This window comes from Falco peregrinus, chromosome 16, assembly GCF_023634155.1.
Source record: "Falco peregrinus isolate bFalPer1 chromosome 16, bFalPer1.pri, whole genome shotgun sequence".
In the NCBI taxonomy this organism is placed as follows: domain Eukaryota; kingdom Metazoa; phylum Chordata; class Aves; order Falconiformes; family Falconidae; genus Falco; species Falco peregrinus.
Genome location: NC_073736.1, coordinates 756,519 through 772,638, shown reverse-complemented (window position 1 = coordinate 772,638; position 16,120 = coordinate 756,519). Strand labels below are relative to the sequence as shown.

At 57.6% G+C, this 16,120-nt stretch overlaps 1 protein-coding gene across 2 annotated transcripts in view; it reads right to left on the bottom strand.

The window, feature by feature from the left end:
• The window catches only part of KIF21B (kinesin family member 21B), a 44,162-nt gene that overhangs the window by 10,474 nt on the left and 17,568 nt on the right, over positions 1 to 16,120 (bottom strand). Inside the window, exons 4-28 of one of the 2 annotated variants that reach the window (XM_055819863.1) lie at positions 14,112 to 14,261; positions 13,740 to 13,874; positions 13,199 to 13,366; positions 12,557 to 12,672; positions 11,751 to 11,946; positions 11,173 to 11,362; positions 10,998 to 11,061; positions 10,295 to 10,519; positions 9,906 to 9,987; positions 9,462 to 9,579; positions 8,966 to 9,157; positions 8,078 to 8,277; positions 7,804 to 7,911; positions 7,317 to 7,385; positions 6,685 to 6,914; positions 6,119 to 6,266; positions 5,835 to 6,029; positions 4,899 to 5,000; positions 4,596 to 4,761; positions 4,263 to 4,323; positions 3,884 to 3,941; positions 3,165 to 3,370; positions 2,608 to 2,682; positions 2,323 to 2,436; positions 1,620 to 1,658 (exon numbers count right to left, since the gene is read on the bottom strand). In XM_055819863.1, coding sequence (XP_055675838.1) covers positions 1,620 to 1,658; positions 2,323 to 2,436; positions 2,608 to 2,682; positions 3,165 to 3,370; positions 3,884 to 3,941; positions 4,263 to 4,323; positions 4,596 to 4,761; positions 4,899 to 5,000; positions 5,835 to 6,029; positions 6,119 to 6,266; positions 6,685 to 6,914; positions 7,317 to 7,385; positions 7,804 to 7,911; positions 8,078 to 8,277; positions 8,966 to 9,157; positions 9,462 to 9,579; positions 9,906 to 9,987; positions 10,295 to 10,519; positions 10,998 to 11,061; positions 11,173 to 11,362; positions 11,751 to 11,946; positions 12,557 to 12,672; positions 13,199 to 13,366; positions 13,740 to 13,874; positions 14,112 to 14,261 — 3,407 coding nt within the window. The remainder of the gene's footprint in view (positions 1 to 1,619; positions 1,659 to 2,322; positions 2,437 to 2,607; positions 2,683 to 3,164; positions 3,371 to 3,883; positions 3,942 to 4,262; positions 4,324 to 4,595; positions 4,762 to 4,898; positions 5,001 to 5,834; positions 6,030 to 6,118; positions 6,267 to 6,684; positions 6,915 to 7,316; positions 7,386 to 7,803; positions 7,912 to 8,077; positions 8,278 to 8,965; positions 9,158 to 9,461; positions 9,580 to 9,905; positions 9,988 to 10,294; positions 10,520 to 10,997; positions 11,062 to 11,172; positions 11,363 to 11,750; positions 11,947 to 12,556; positions 12,673 to 13,198; positions 13,367 to 13,739; positions 13,875 to 14,111; positions 14,262 to 16,120) is intronic. The other variant, XM_055819864.1, reaches the window with a different exon arrangement.

Sequence of the window (16,120 nt, the reverse complement as noted above, 5' to 3'; positions counted from 1 at the left end):
CAGCGCAATGAGCCCCTCCATCTGAACCTGGCATGTCTGAGCCAAGGTCTTAATGAAAACCCCAGGAATCTCCCCAGGAGCAGCCCCTGCCTACTACCTCTGTCCCAGCAAATCTAGAGATGGGGAAAGCGGGGGCTGGCCAGTGACTGCTGGTCTCCTGCCGAACCTCTCATGCCTGGCCAGCAGAGACCCATGGAGCCAGGATACCCAGCTCATCAGTTCCCCAGGTCAGTCTGGGACAAACTGCACCTTCTCCAGCCTGAAGCTCTGCTGAGATAAATATTTCAGGGTACCAATATCCAGCACCCCAGTTCCCTGGAGGCTGTCAGCCTGTGGCTGGTGACATTTGGAGACAGGGCCTTGCTCTTTTACCCAAGACCACAAGAGCAACAAAGGACAGCACTGGCATTTGCACCCAGCATTCCTGTTGCAGTGGCTGTGGAAGCCCTGCACCCACTGCTGGCTCTGGGCAGGAGGACCTGTCCCTGCCAAACCGTCTTCCAAGGGGCACCTGTTGCTGGACCCTAGTGTGCATGGCCACCAACAGCCCTTCCCAGCTGGCATCCCAAAGCACAGCCTCCCTGCGGCTGTGGGGCCCTGCGTTGCTCTAGTCCCCTCTTACAGGCAGAGAAACCGAGGCACAGGGCTGCAGAAGGGCAGCCCCGAGGCCACATAAGGTTTACATTAGTCATGAGGCTCATTAATTTGGGTTTGGAAATCACATGCATGTGATCTTTCTTTCTCAGTTAGCAGCTGCATGTACAAACTCAAAAGGAACAGCCCTCCCCTGACCCCTAGTGTTTCTACTGGTCTCCAGCTGATACTGAATCTGAATGGAAATCCTGGCTCCCCAGGGTGAGAAGTTATTGATGGACCTTGCATTGCTGCCTGACTGCACAGCACATACTCATCTGGTGCCACTTCCCCAGTGACTGGGTGCCTGTGGGAACTCAGGGCATGGGCAATGTGAGGGTGCTGGAGGGCTGATGTTCCTAAAGAATGGGGAAAAGGTGGCCCTCCTGCTGGGAAACCTCTGTAGGCAGGAGGATGCAGTGGGACAAGCCCAGGAGGACCTTAACCCCAAGGCTGAGCTCTGCACCACAACCTGACTTGGTTTCTTTGGCAAAGAGATCTACCTACCCACAACCCAGCACTGGGGAAGCACAACCAGGTGTAGGGAGCACCTGGAGATATTTTCCTGGAAGATGCTTGCAAGAAGGACACACTGGGAGTGGCCAGGGTTGCCTGCCCCCTTCCCCAGCATCACACTGTCCTGCTGGAGAGCTGGGACAGGATAGGACACAGTGGTATCATGCTGACAAGAACCCATCAGAGATGGAGGAGAACATGCTGTCACCCCAAACAAGCCAGTGTCCATAGGTGAGCCCAGAACCACATTTCCAAGGGCTAATCAGAGCAGGAACAGCTCAAATTCACAATCAAAGAGACAGCATCAGACACTGGAGGTGGCATGCCAAGAGGGGACAGCACACACAAGCTGGGAGGTGGGGAAGAGCAGCAAGGTGCAGGTGGAGCATGCAGGGACAAGGGAGAGCAGACTTGTGAGACAGACAGAAGAGCAGAAAAGGAAGGGATAATAAATAGAAAGTTGTCTATACCTCAGCACCTCCGAGACAGAGGAATCGCTGTCATCAGACCTAGGGGCAGAAAATTAGCAGGATTATGGGAGAGAAAACTCAGACTAGAAGAGGCAGCAAAGGAGTCAGAGATGGAGGACTGTTATTGCATCCAAGCCAGTGTAGGACAGAGAGAAGGAGGATGGGAGAGAGGGAGAAAGAGAAACATGTGGAAAACCAGGGGAGAGAGCAAAGAAGCGGGAGGGTATGTAAGGATCAGACAGCAGGTCTCCATCAGGGAATATCAGCGCTGCTAAGCAATGCTCTGAGTTGAGGACAGCTACCCATCCTGCTGCAGGGGGAGGCTGGAGCAGCGTTTGTCTGTCACCTTCCTGTGAGCCCCCATCCCACCTCACCCCCTCCTGCTCCATAGCCTTTTCCAGTGGTCCAAGTCTGGCAGTGCCCTGTCTCCAAGCAGGGCTTAGCCAGAGGCCAGGACTGCGAGCTCCTGTGAGTGGCCAGCTCAGAGGGCACACACAACAGGCAGAACAGGGCAAGGGTCCAGCATGGCCCCTGCACAGCATCTGCTCCCTCATGGAGAGGAGCAGGGAGTCAAAATGGTAGCAGCATGCTGGCGGGAGCCAACCCAGGTTCCTACACCCCACCACGGGACCTGGTACGTGCCATTTGCTGTTATGGGTGTGGGTCCCCCTCACTCAGACACTCCCGACCCACCAGGACTTACTTATCCAAGGCAGACCCCTGGCTCTGGTTGCTGGTGAGACGAGAGAAGACATTGCGATCGTTGCGTGGACGGGTGGGTGGGGATGAGGGAGGGGTGAAGCCAACATCTGGAGGCCTGAGCCAGGAAGGATTAGAGGGACACGTGACTTGGGAACTGCTCACCTTGGCAGCTGTCTGGCACATCAGGGCCCAGCAAGAGCTGGTCCAGCCAGCATCTCTCCCCACCCGTCTGGGCCACCCAGCCTCTCCCTGCCCATGTCACCACTTCTCCAGCTCCCAAGCTTACCTGGCAGGTTGCCCACGGTCATAGGATTTCCTCCTTGTCAGAGGAGAAGTCTCTGAGCCACGGGATTGCCTGGGACTAAAGCAAGTGAAACAGAGCACAGTGGGTGTCTACTCCCTCTGCTGGGATCCCTCCATGCTGAACACCCATGCCCTTCCCCAGCTGAGCAAGCAGAGAAGTTGGGCTGCCCTGGAGTCATAATCACAAGATCAGAGAATGCCTCAAGTCATCCCATGAGTGTGGAAGCTTTTGGCAACCCAAGAAGCCTTCAAGAAGGCTGATAACCCAAAAGCAGCGAGTCAGGGACCCTTGCACACACACCTTTCTTTCCCTCCTCCTGGAATACCCTTTTCTCTGTCTGTAGAGAATACCGACATATTCCTAGACATGTATCCAAGTCCCACTGGAGAAATCCACCACTGCTTGCTGCAGACAAGCCTGGCAGGACTGGGGTCACCCTCACCACTCTGCAACTCCACAGCCAGGGCACAGCTTCCCACCTGCTGGCCCATGCTTCCATGAGCCTCCCAATGCCCAGAGACCCATCACCCCGTGCTCACAAGGTGCTTCCTCGTGTGGGCAGGCTGATCGTACGTGACACTTTCTCCTTGTAATAGGGGTCTCGGGTGGAGAAGCTGATCCCATCTTCTTTGATCTCCATGAGGGATGCCAAGGACTTGGTGATGTTCTTGGTGGAGACATCCAGCGTGGGTCCTAGACACTCAGCTGACACTGCCTTCATTTGCCCTGAGAGCTTGGGCTCTCCCTAGAGCAAGGCAGAGGGCTTAGGCACAGGCAGCACCAGGGGGACAGCGGGAGCAGAGAGCTGGTGGGTGGAAGAACTCATGCTCTCTGGCCACAGGAGGCTGACATCTCCCCATATTGTGCTCGATGCCCACCACAGTGCTGGCTCTCCACACTCTAAGCAAATGTGACAGCCTGTGCAAGCAACAGACGCTTTCCTCCACCTTTGCCCACAGTGGATGCAGCACTGCACAGGGACCATCTGGACAGTATCGTCTAATGTGGTGGGTGTTTCCCAAGTTCTTGGTGCTTCAGAGGATCACAGCACCAGGAGGTCTTGGTCCCCCCTTGCCTAGAGCAAGGCACACTGCCTTGGTTCTCCCCACCCACAGACCAGCCACACTGCCTTGCGCCAAGCCTGGCACTCCAAGGGTCAAGACTACAGAAGCAGAGGCTTGAAGCATCACTGAACAACATGCCCCCCCATCCCTCCTCCCATTCCCTGTGACAGGGCTACACAGAAAAGCCAACTAACCTTGAATTTGAAGTCATCCTGGCTTGCTGAGCCCTTCATGGTGAAAGACTGGGAGACGCTGCAAGAAGAAGAGAGCAAAGATGGATCTTCAGTCCCAAACTCCTTTCAGAGAGCCAGTTGCCACTGGCCCACCAGACTCCTTGGGTCACCCCTTGCTTCCCAGCACCCTTTCCCCAAGGGATGACCTAGTCTTCACTCCCTGCTGATGTCTAAGCATCTTTGTTTCCCTCCCAAACGACTGGGCACCACAGGGCTGAGGTGGGGCTTTGTTCATCCACGTCCACCTGCAAGGTCCCATGGGTGGCACCAAACATTCTGCCCCACACCCCTGGCCTCCCCAGCCACCACCAGCTCAGGCAGGGTCGGGCTGGGTGCTCACCTCCCATCTGAAGCCATGCTAAACTCTGAGACCTCCTCGTCTGTGCTAGTGTAGCCGTTCTCTGTGAAGGAGGGAGACATCCCATCAGCAGTGCAGAGGGGACCCCATCATGCCCATCAGAACCGCGCAGTGGAGGGGGCAGCCCAGGCAGTTGTGGCAGAGGACCTGGTCTTCATCCCTGCTGGAGCACCCAGCATCACCCCCGGCACAGCCCTGGGCATGCTGGTCCCAGACATGGCACCTCCAGGTGCTTCTTGGGGGGCTGGCAGGGGTGGACACCTCACCCCACAGGCAGCATGCCTGGCCCAAGGATGTGCCTGCCCCGGGTCCCACCTTGCTGGACATTGTGGATCAGGGCCTGCAGCTCAGGGTGCGACTCAGCCTTCTCGCGCAGGGCATCCAGGATGGCGTGGTTCTGCGAGGAGCCAGTCATGTCTGTCTGCCGCAGGCGCCCCTCCAGCAGGCGGATCTGGGCCTCCTTCTGTGCCACCTGCAGCCCCTGGGGAAGGACAGCCATGCCGGGCCTCAGGCGGGGGCCTCAGATCCCCACCACCAGGTCCCCACCCTGGCATGCTGCTCCCCTCCCCAGCTGCAAGAAATCCTGTCATGCATCTAGGTCCCAGCTTGGCCCCGCACCTTGTCGATGGAGGCCTTCAGGAAGTTGTCCAACAGGAGCCGGGCTTCGGCCAGGGAGCAAGAGCTGATTACTACCGAGGTGTCCGTGGAGTCCAGCTCCTCCTGAAATATGGAGGGATGGGTGTTGGATACAGTGGGGGAGCTGTGCCGCCGGGCATGGGATGGGCAGAACAGCCTTGGTGGTCAGCACAGCACCTCCATTGCCCTACTAGCACCCAATACTTGCTCTCTTCAGTCTGCCCAAGTGGCTACTGGGCAGGTCCAGCCACAGAGATGGCCAGCACAACCTGAAGGGCTTCTGCATGGTTACAGAAATCCTGGTGCTAGCACTTAATTAGACACTAATCTGCAGACACCAGCCTCACCCGAATCCACAGCAGATCAGGTCACCAACCCAAAGGCTAGTGTGAATTAACAACAGCCCTTCATTCCCTGCCAATCTAAGTGACAGCTGGGGACAAGCCAGGGACAGCTTACAGCCTCCAGCCCAGGCTGCAGGCACTAAAGGGGAGCCAGGAGCTGCACAGCACCTCTGCAGCACGCCCAGTATCAAAACCAGACATAAAACCTACAGGGTTTCTGCTGTAAAAAAAGCCAGTGCTCCCCAGGGCACTTCCAGCACATGAAGCTCCCACGGGGACAAGTGACGACCAACCCCATGGGCAGGACAGGGGCTGCAGCTTCCCTATAATCCCAGGGCAGTGAGGCATAGGACACTAGCAGCCTGTCCATGGACGTGCAAGGACCTGACAGCACTCTCCTCCACAATTAACCACCTAATGAGAAGTGATTGTGTGGGTGCAGCCCCACCAAGCATGTGACATGACTCAGAGGAGGACTCTGGGATGCCCAGCCTGGCTGTGCCCAAGGACACCCTCACCTCCCAGGGATTCTTCTTCTCTCTCCCTGCCAGCTGGGCCCAGTCCAGCTGCCCACCTTGGTCTCCTCGATCTGCATGATGGTGGCCTGGCAGTCGGAAATGCTGTCGTTGATGTAGTCAATGTTAGCCCCCAGCACCTCGATCTCCTCGTTCAGCTCCTGCAGCCCCTTCTGCTCCTTGGGGCTCTCTGCCTGCAGTTTTGCCCTCTTGCCCAGCAATGCTTCCTGCAGCAGCGCCAGCTCTTCGCGTTTCTGGGGGAGAAGATATGGGGATTGGCACTCCCTGTCCCTCCACCCCACACACATCACCCAACCCTCTCTGTCCCCAATGCTGTGGTCACCTTGATGAGACGCTCCATGTCAGCCTCCAGGTTGACAATGGTCATCCTCTGCATGACAATGTCGAAGATGCGCCGTTCCAGTGATTGCCACTTGAGGCGGGCAGCTTTGCTGAAGGTCTGGCTTGTCCCCTTCTTGGGGAACTTCTTCCTACAGCCAGAGGGGAAAAGAGGAACATGGGCAACTAGCTGGACCACGCCTGGCAGACTGTGTTTGTCCCAAAAGGATGCCTGGCCTCTGGCTGGCCAGGAGTGGAGGAGGCATCTGCATTGTTTCTTGATTGCCCAACTTCTCCATCACCCCTTAGCAAAGAGAGGGACAACAGATGCATCCAGCAGTGTTTGTGCTGCGGCCTTTAACACTTGCGGAAGGCCAGCACCGGGCTCAAGCCCACGTGACAGTCAGTCACACACTGCTAGCACAGCCTATCAGCTTGTCACTGGGTCAGTGGTTTAATGAGGGTCAAATGCACAGTAAGAAGCTGGCCTCCACCTCCGCCACCAGCCAAAAGGCAGACATGTAAGTCCTGGGATGACTCATCACCCATCCACACAGCCCCCGCTCTGACCTGGCAGGCCGAGCCCCATTCATGGAGGACGAGGGGTCTCCCAAGAAGTTGTTGATTTTCCTGTTCCACTGGCGCACGATGCTGGAGACTGAGCGAGCGCCAGACTCTGGCTCAGAGGAGGTAGTGCTGGCCGAGACCTCCGCACCCGAGTCCAGCATGGCTGGCTTCTGGCTTGTCCTGCCTGCGACCCGGTCTGACATGGGCTTGGCAAGACGGCGAAGCGCTGAGACCTGCCCAGAGGAGGGGTAAAGGAGAGGTGAAGAAGAGGGTGTCAGACAGGCATCCCTGGCCCAAACCTGTTGCTGTCACCTCCAAGTCCAGAATGGGACCAAGCTCTGGAGACCTCAAGCCCCAGGTCCATTTGTGCCTCATGGGTTTCCCCCTTCTCCCTCATAGCCCACCACCTGCTGCCAGGCTCAACTGCCCCAGGAGATGGGCAATTCCTCTGCTGCCTGCAACTGTCGCCCACTTGGTTACTGAGCCATAAAAATCCTCACAGTTTTGGAAAACTTGCTCCCAGAGCTGGTACTGTCTGGAGGACAGGGTCTGAGCAAAGCACTGGGGCCAGGACCCCCATGGGGGCTATGTGGAGGCAACGCCCGCCCCCCCCCCTGCCCCCCGCCACACCTCACCTCCTGGGTTTTCCTCCGCAGCACTATTTCCTGCTGCCGCTTCTGAGACTCCAGAGCCCGGATCTGAAACTGCACGAGAGGGAGAGACCCCTGGGGTCGTGCCCAGACAGCCCACTGATGGCCACAGTCCCAGGGCTCCCACCGCCAAACTTTGGCATGAACAGTCTCACTCTTGATTTTAATAGCAAGCAGATTTCCAGCCTCGAGGCTGGCCCTGATGGCACATTGCCCCCCAAGCACGGTGGGGAGCTCACAGCATCCCCCACAACCACACTGGGAGCTACGGGAAACCTCTCGGAGTGATTCAGCCGGGTGTGGTCTGCTGGGGTTGCACAGCCCCTGGCAAGGCCACAGGTGCAGCAGGGCTCTGAGTTTCACCAACTGATATTTATGGGCACCCCAGAGTGCCAAAGCAGGACAAACTTCCAGCCCAGTTCCCCCCCCACACAGGGATGCCCAGCAGCACGTGGGTGCGCTGGCCTCCCACCTCCTGCCGGCGCTGCTCCTTCTTGAGCTGCGCTATCTCCCGATTCCTCTTCGTCTCTGCCAGCCGCCTCCGCTGCTGCTCCTCCCGCATCTGCTTCATCAGTGCAACCTGGAAAGGGAAGGTACTGTGTGTCAATGCAGACACCCAACTGTCCCAGGGCACCACCCACCAGACAGATGTCCTGCACTTGCCACCAGCAGTGGAAAACATCACTTTGAGCAGGGAGCCAGACTTGACCAGGGGATGCCCTCCCTGCCTTGGCATGTCCAGGTACCTTTGCCTTCTTCATCTCGGCCACCTCTGCCTGCAGCTTCCTCAGCTCCCGCTCATAGCGGGACTGGTTCTTGAGCAGGCGAGCATGCTCCTTTTGGGCTGCTTGGAGCTTCTGCAGGTCCCGGTTCATCTCCTTCAGCCGCTTCTCATAGTCTGCTTTGATCTTGTTGGCTTTTTCCTCCGTGTAACACTCCATGGTGCCTGGGAGAGCAAGGAGGCGCCTGGTGATGGTCATGCCTGCTGCCCACCCCCCCTTCCCTGGGCTCCTCTGGTACCTACACACCTTGCCTGGAGGCACTGGGCATTGCTCCCTCCCCATCCCACCAGGCCCCACCCTCAGCCCTCTGCTCTGGCCCTATCACAGCCTGGGTCCCTGTCTGGAGGCATCCACTGAAGAGATGGGTTAGGGCTCAGTGCAGGGTGGAGACAGTGGGTTACAGCAGTCGCTGGGCTAAGAAGCTGCAGATCTAGACCTACAGCCATGTGCACGGGTGATCCTGCCCTGCTGTGTAGGGATCAGCTACACTGCTAGGTCTTTGGGGTCTTCATGTGCCCCTCAGCACCTCAGTTTCCCCAAGTGTTCCCACACCACATGAAGTTGTGTTCAAGGCTGGAAAAAGCTTTGCCTTCTTTTGTCATTCTTTCCAGCCACCTCTCCAGCACAGCAGGACTGGGAGCAATTCAGCTGACTAGTCCCACTTCTATGGCAAGACAAGCAGGGTCCCGGGGGTCCCAGAAGCTCACACAGAGGCAAGGGGATGGCAAAACTCAACCAGAACCAGCGTTACATGCAGAAGGTAGATGCTTTGGCTCCGAGTCAGCTGGGCAGGTCTGGGGACTGGGGCCTGATGCTGCAGGGGTAAGATCCCACAGGGAAGGTGATTCTCACTGAGGTTCTGCAGCACACGGTCCCGCTCCAGCTGTGTGTCCCGAATCTTGTTCTGCAGCAGGATCAGCTTCTCCTCATACTGGTGCTTGAGGGTCTGCAGGCGTCGCTGGCTGTTCTCCAGCTCATCAATCAGCTTCTGCTTGATCTCTATCTCACAAGTCAGATCTGCCAGGTCGGCCTGAAAATTCACGGCTGGAGGCCAGTAGGGGACAGTCAGGCTGGGGAGGGATGCAGGAGCATTGCTCCCACAGCCCCACAACACAAATTGTGGGCAGAGGGAGCCAATGGGAATCCATGTCGCTGGGGAGGAACAGCACCCCAAAGAGCATTGGAGACTCCCCGCAGCAACCCTGGTGCTTTTCCAAGCCCTCCCCAGAGGAGATGTGGCCAGGGTGTCCCAGCAGACGCACCCTTCCCAGAACCAGAGCTCAGTGCCCAGAGACACCAGCAAATGCACCCCCATACCCTGGGCTGCACGTGTGGCTCTGCGCTTTACCCTTCTCCTCTGCATCCGAATCTGAGTCCACCAGGCTCTCTTCAGTGCCCGAGTCCTCATCTTCATCCTCATGTCCATCTTCTTCCTCACAGCCACTCTCGTCCTGTTCCTCCTCCTCCTAAGAGATAAGTGCCTAACCTCAGCTTGCAGCATGGCCTTTCTGCAGCTCTTCTTCACTCCTCCAAACCTGAGCTCACCCTACAGCAACGGGCTGCAGCCCCCACAATAGATGCGCAGTGGCTGCAGCACCATTTCTGGACTCCCAGCGTACACTGGGGAGCACCCAGCTTCTCCCTACTCCAGCTTGGACTTCTTGGCTCCACGACCCCTCCAGCCTGCTTGCAGGGCCAGGCTGGGCTTGGGCTCTTTCTCACATGGGGTGATGACAGTGCTCCACACCCAACCCTCCCCCGCCTCCCCAGTATGAGGATGAAGCCTGCTCACCTCTTCCACCTCATTCTCATCCGTCTCCTCCCCGTTGTCCTGCTGCAGTTTCTGACGCTTCTTAAATGCTTCCTTCTCCGGGCTAGGGGAGAGCAGAGGGGTGCTGGTGAGTCCCAGTGTGGGGGAGCCTGGGGACAGGTCCTGCTGGGGCCCCCCTCACCTCCTACTTTTGGACCCTTTGAGGAAAACAGCCTCCAGGTTCGTACGGTGGGTGAAAAGGAGACCAAGGACAAGGCAGTGCTGGGAGAGGAACCCACGTGTCTGGGCTCTCTCTCGGTGCTCCGGTTTTAGCACGGATGGGGGAAGCAGAATAGCTGACCCCACAAGGACAGACAGGGACTGACACACAAGCCTCCCCCTTCCCAACATTGCACAGCAGCTGCCTTCACCTTTTCCTCTGTTGCCTTCTCTCTTTCTTTTTCAGGCGCTCCAGGTCCTGCTTGGCCCGCTGGAGGACATCAGAGGCCTCTGTCTCCACCGGAGCAGTGGGGCTGCACAGGCCAGCCAAGCCAGATGCTGGGGATGAGCCCATGGAGTATGGGGGCCGGGCAGAGACACGCGAGAGGCTGCGACGCAGAGACTCATTCATGGACTCACTCTCCAGGAGCTTTGTCCTAGGGAGTGGAGAGAGGATGCGGTCAAAGAGGGGACATCCCACTGTCCCCGAAGGAGGGGATATTGTCTGGTGTGAGCCAGAGACAGTCACCACAAAGCCACTCCCATTCATGTTGGGTTAGAAAGCCAGGATTCTGCAAGACAGGATCCCAGGATCACACAACAGACTGGGACAGACCACACTTTGTGGGGCCAGCAGTCCCTGGGAGACACCAGGCACTCCTGCCAGGATCTTCCCCTCCACCAGTGGCCACATGAAGGATGACAATAGTCAAAGTACTGCCCAGCACCAAGGCTGGGACTCCTACTACCCCAGTGTAGCAGCAGTGTAGTCAGCGGCTACTCCATCAGGGCTTGCCACTCACCCCAGTGATGCTGGAGGCACACAGCTGTGAGCCACACCTGGGCTCAGATCCTACCACAGCACCTGCTGGCCTGGGAACCCAGGTGACTCACCAGACCCCATACCCAGCTCACCTCAGCTCTTCAATCTCCCGGATATAGTTCTGGATGAGGGTACCAATGGCTTCATTACCGTCACCTGGAGCACAGGCACAGGTGAATCAAGGCAAGACATGGGCTGTACCTCAACACCCATCCCAGCTACGCTGGCTGGGCTGACCCACCATGCCACACACTATCCCAGCCTCACCTGCCTTGGCCAGCATCAGATTGGCCTCCTGGCTCATAAGGTGGGTGACCCTGCTATTGATAGCATCGATGGCCTCCTGCATGGCCTTCACTCGCATGCGCAGGGTGCTGTTCTCCTTCTGCAGCATGGCATTCTCACGGAAAAGGTCACTGTAGCCCTCTGAGCCATCCTCCTGGATGACCCGCTTGCCCTGTGGGGACAGGAGGGGAGTCCTGGGCAAGTTGGGACATGGGGGTCCACCACTGCATTTCTGAGGGCAGCCCCAGCCACTATAGTAGGGGCAGAGACAAATCTAAGGACCAGGAAGGCCTGAGCTAAACAGGCAGACGGTGAGAGATGCTTCAAGGCTTCTCCCTGCCTTAGCATCCCCAAGAGACTCACCCAAGGTCCTGCCTGTGGCAGGGCAGGAGCTGAGCCCGTCTCTTAAGCCTCCTGACCTCTCCTAGCAATTACTCCTATCAATAGGGGCACAGCATGATAGGCAGGAGGGTCTTTCCTGCTAAAACCACCTCAGTTCAAACACGGCTTTCTGCTCCTGCCGCCATTCTACCTCTCTGCAGGTTTGCTCGACCACTCACCGCCTTGTACTCCATCAGTTCCATCTGCAGGCGGGCGATCTCGGCCCGCAAGGCACTGATCTGCTGACTTGTCTTGTCCTGGTTCACCACCACTTTGTTCTTGATGTTGCGAGCCCGGTTGGCATACTTGAGTGTGTTCAGGGTTTCCATGAAGTCCCGGTCAGATGGGCTCACGCAGGCAATCATGATGGTTTCGCTTGGGGAGGGGAAGGTCAGAGATAAAGGACAGTTTCTTTGACCCTGTGCCAACCCAACATCTGGAGACCTGGGACCCAGCACTAGCTACTGTCCCCAGACACCCATCCTAGGCCCTTCTATATTTTATAACCAAGGTATAAACTGGGTTCAGTCCCTCCCAGAGCCAGAACACTGGTAAGACCTCATGAGCAACATCACACAGCACCGAGCAACCTCCACCAGCCAGCCCAAACATATCAGGATTGCTGGGGAAGAACAGGCTCTTTGGAGAAGTACCCTCAAAGCAGGCAGGGAATGCAATCAATCCCATGCTGGGCAACACCACCTGCCAAGTCCAAGATCTGCAAGGGCTCTGGAGTGTTTTGCACCAGCTAACTCTGCCAAAGCTGGCTAATTGTGCCTGGGACTCATGAGGACCCAAGGTCTTTACATTTGCAAAGTCATGCACTGCCTGCCAGGAGGCATCCCCCTCCCCACCTGGCAACCCACAAAGCATCCGAGTCCTGAAATAGCTCCTACATGGCTCCACAGACCCTTGGCCCTACTTGTTGGGGGACAGCCCCTGCAGACCACTCCCAGGGCTCAGCCTTGGCCTGCGACACCCTTACCTGTTGCCCCCAAGGGAATCCTGCAGCAGGCGTGTGAGCTTGGAGTCACGGTAGGGCACGTGCATAACTTTCTTGCTCTGGTCTCCAAGGGCACTAATGACGTTCCCCAAGGCCAGCTATCAACACAAAGGAAAGCCCCCCCCCCGCCCCCAATTCAGCGCCTGCTGAGAATACGGTTGTCACGTAGCGAGCACATGAGGTGTGGGGCATGCGCTGCGGCACAGGTTTGGAGTGCAAGAGGTGGCGGCGTGGGGCTTCCTTTGCCACTCTCAGCATTCACCCCCCCTCCCCACCTCCCTGGGTTGTGTCTCTCTCCCACATGCACTAAGGAGCAGCATCAAGCCCTGGAGTTTTGTTTAAGTTCAAGTTAGAAGACCTCGACCTTTTGGGGACTTGCACACTTGTGCCCAGCTGTACCCCTCCCCACAGTCCTGCCCTCAGCAGCAGAGCTCTGCCCTCACCACTGGCATTTTGGTTTGTGCATATTCCTGCCTACAGGGCCAAGCAGCATAAACACCAGCAGAGACAGAAGCAACCCCAACAGCCCCAAACAGCTCCAAGTAGGACACAAAGGTGTTGCAGGCTCCCTCAGGCAGGCCCTGCCTGTCCCCTCCGTTCGCACACCAGTGCCCAGGACTGTACCAGCCCACAGTTGATGGAGATGCCTTCCTTTGCTCTCTCGCCGGTAGCACCCGTTCGCTTCAGCCTCTCTGAGCCAGCCAGGTCTACGAAGTGAAACTTGGCTGTGAGGGTCTCGTACTCGGTGGTGGGCTGGGCTCCATCCAGGAGGCTGGTCACCTCCCCGTTCACCTGCAGCCAGGCACACATGATGAGGGTCACCACCACAGACTCAGAGCAGGCAGGAGCTCCCTTGGCCACACTCAGATGTCAGCAAAAACCTGAGCATTCACTCTCCGCATCCAGCCCATCAAGGATGGGGGAAAGGATCCCAACAGCAGCTTGCTCCGAGCTGCCCCTTGGGCCAGACCACCCCTGCCACAGATGGGGCTGCTCCAGGGCAGACCTCAGCTCCCTTTAAATACTAACACTGGCTACGACTGGAAAGAAAGACAAAACTCTTTGAAAGACTTCAAACCCTCTCCCCATTCCAAAGGGATGCATACACATTGCCTGGATATCAGATCCAGGAAGAGCCCAGCCACGAGACAGAAGCACATCTCACCAGCTCCGGGCGGGTGCACACTCTCATCTGGCACAGGTGAATGGTGAAGATGGCATGGGATCGGGAGCTCTGCACGTTCATCTGGGTGCTGGCGGTGGTGCGGGAAAGAGCCCCCTGTTTTAGGCACTGGATCAGCTACAATGACATGGGGCGGGGAAGAACAAAACCTTGAAGCACCCTTCCAGGGAGTCAGGACAGCACCCTGCCACAGCCCAGCAGGCATACTGACCTCTCCCTGCATCACCCCAGGGCTGCTCTCTCCCATCCTGAGTGAGATTCCCCCATCACCTGGCTGTCCCCACACACCACATCCCCGGCTGGTGGGCACCCAGCTACCATCTCTTCTCCATCCCTGCCCCATCCTGCACCCACCTCGTTCTGAGAGCTGATGAGGCGTGATGTGACCCCCGTGGTGTAGATACTCCCGCTGGCATCCTCATGAATTTTGATGTTGGATTTGCGGTGGCGTGTGTCGGCATCACGGGCACTGTCAAACAGGTCCAGGATCTCCTCATTGTAGAGCTGAGTGGGGCAGAAGTGTGTGTGGGGTGAGCAGTAGTAAGCAGGAGGCTGCTGGACTCCACCACAGTGGGACATACAGGAGCTAACCTCTGCCATCCTGCTGCTGCAGTCCCGAGAGCCAGGAGGACAAACTGCACAGCTGGGGGTGCATGTGTGTTCACACATATGTGCACATGTGTGTGCTTAGGCAAAGCTGACCATGAGAGCTGGCATGCATGCAAATGTAGGAGAGGGCACACAAGCACATGCATGCAGATAGGAGACGATGCAGTGGCAAGCTCTGACCTGCCTGCATGGGTACCCAGCTAGGTCAGGGTGCCCAGAAGGAATGGTGTGTGTGTGCACACATGTGCACAGGCATGTATATAAGTGCTTGTCCATCTGGTGAAGTTTTGAGCTGCAGTCTGGGTGGTTCCAGCTGCCTTACCCTGTCCTGTTCCTGGCCCACACAAGCAGCTGTGTGGAAACCAGGACACAGTCAGAGCCCTGTCCCCAGAGCCTGAGTGGACGCTCGGGAGCTATGCATCCCTCAGCCTTCCCTGCTCACCCAGGAAGCCCTTGGCCACAGGAGCCAGTGGAGTTCCTCTACCACCACAGCTCCCCAAGGTCACCTCTGCCAGGGAAAGGGGACAAGAGGGACCAGGGAGCGCTGGACAAGCAGTGAAACCCCTGAGGACTCAGAGCTAACAGAGGATGCCCCATCGATATCTTGACCCTACAGCACCCTCTCTCACCCTGGGGTGGAAAGACATCCCTGCCCATCTGTCCCCTCGCCACCACCACTCAGTGCCACACACCACCCTTTTACACCCGCATCCCAGTGCAGAGAGCAGGGTCATCCAAGGACCATAGGCTCCTGGCCAGCAGAGTGGATCGGGCTAATCCGTCCCTGGCTGCCCCAGGTGCAAATGGGCTCCCCACAGGTTTAAACCCCATTCTGACAGTCTGCTCCCTGGAGGAGAGTCACAGGACTGGGATCAGCAGTGCCAAATCCTGGTAACAAGGGTCTGAGGCAGCCACGTGCCCATGCTGGCACAGGAGAGCCCTTGCTGCCACAACCGGCCTCGCTGCCCGCCCCCCCCCCCCCCCCCCCCCCCCCCCCCGCCTTCCCCCACCTTGCCTGGATGAGGGTGGCTGTAGGACAGGTCTTGGCACAGCAGCACAAGAGCTCCTGGTTTGACGGCCATGCCTGCAGGGTGGACTAGTGGGCAAAGCCCTTGACAGGCTCTGATGGCCCTGATCACCCCCTGATCACCGGGCCATCAGGCAATGGAGTTTTACTCTCTCATGTAACAGGGCCCTTGGAAAGCCTTCAAGCCCCCACAGCTGGCAGATGCCCCTGACACCCTGGGGTTGCCAGTGTCCCAGTGGGCACAGCTGGCCTGGGGAGTGCGACTGTGAGCAGCTCTGAAACACAGCAGAGGAAGCCTTGTTCCCATTCTCCACTGCAGCCACCGGACAAACTTCTCTGAAGCTATTCTGAAAGCCAAAACCACCAGGGGTCAGAGGTGGTGAAGAGACAGAAATGCTACAGGAAACCCCTACAGCAGCTGGTGTGACCCCATGCAGGGCCACTGCTCCATCACACCCACTTGTCCCTGAGGTTGTGCTGGACCTCTTGGTCTGCAGAGATGCTTCCTAGGATGGTCTAGATGGCAGCACAGGCATCTCCTCCCCAGTGTTCATCCTTCTGTCCCAACCCCAGGTAACAGGTCACCCAGCTCCTTGGGGTCATTTTGGGTCATCCCAAACTGAGTGGAAGAAACTGAGGTAACAGAAACTATAGTTGGGCAGCAGAGGATCTCCTAGAGGGCAGATACAGGGGACCTGAGAGGAAAGGGAAAGTGTGTCACATAGGG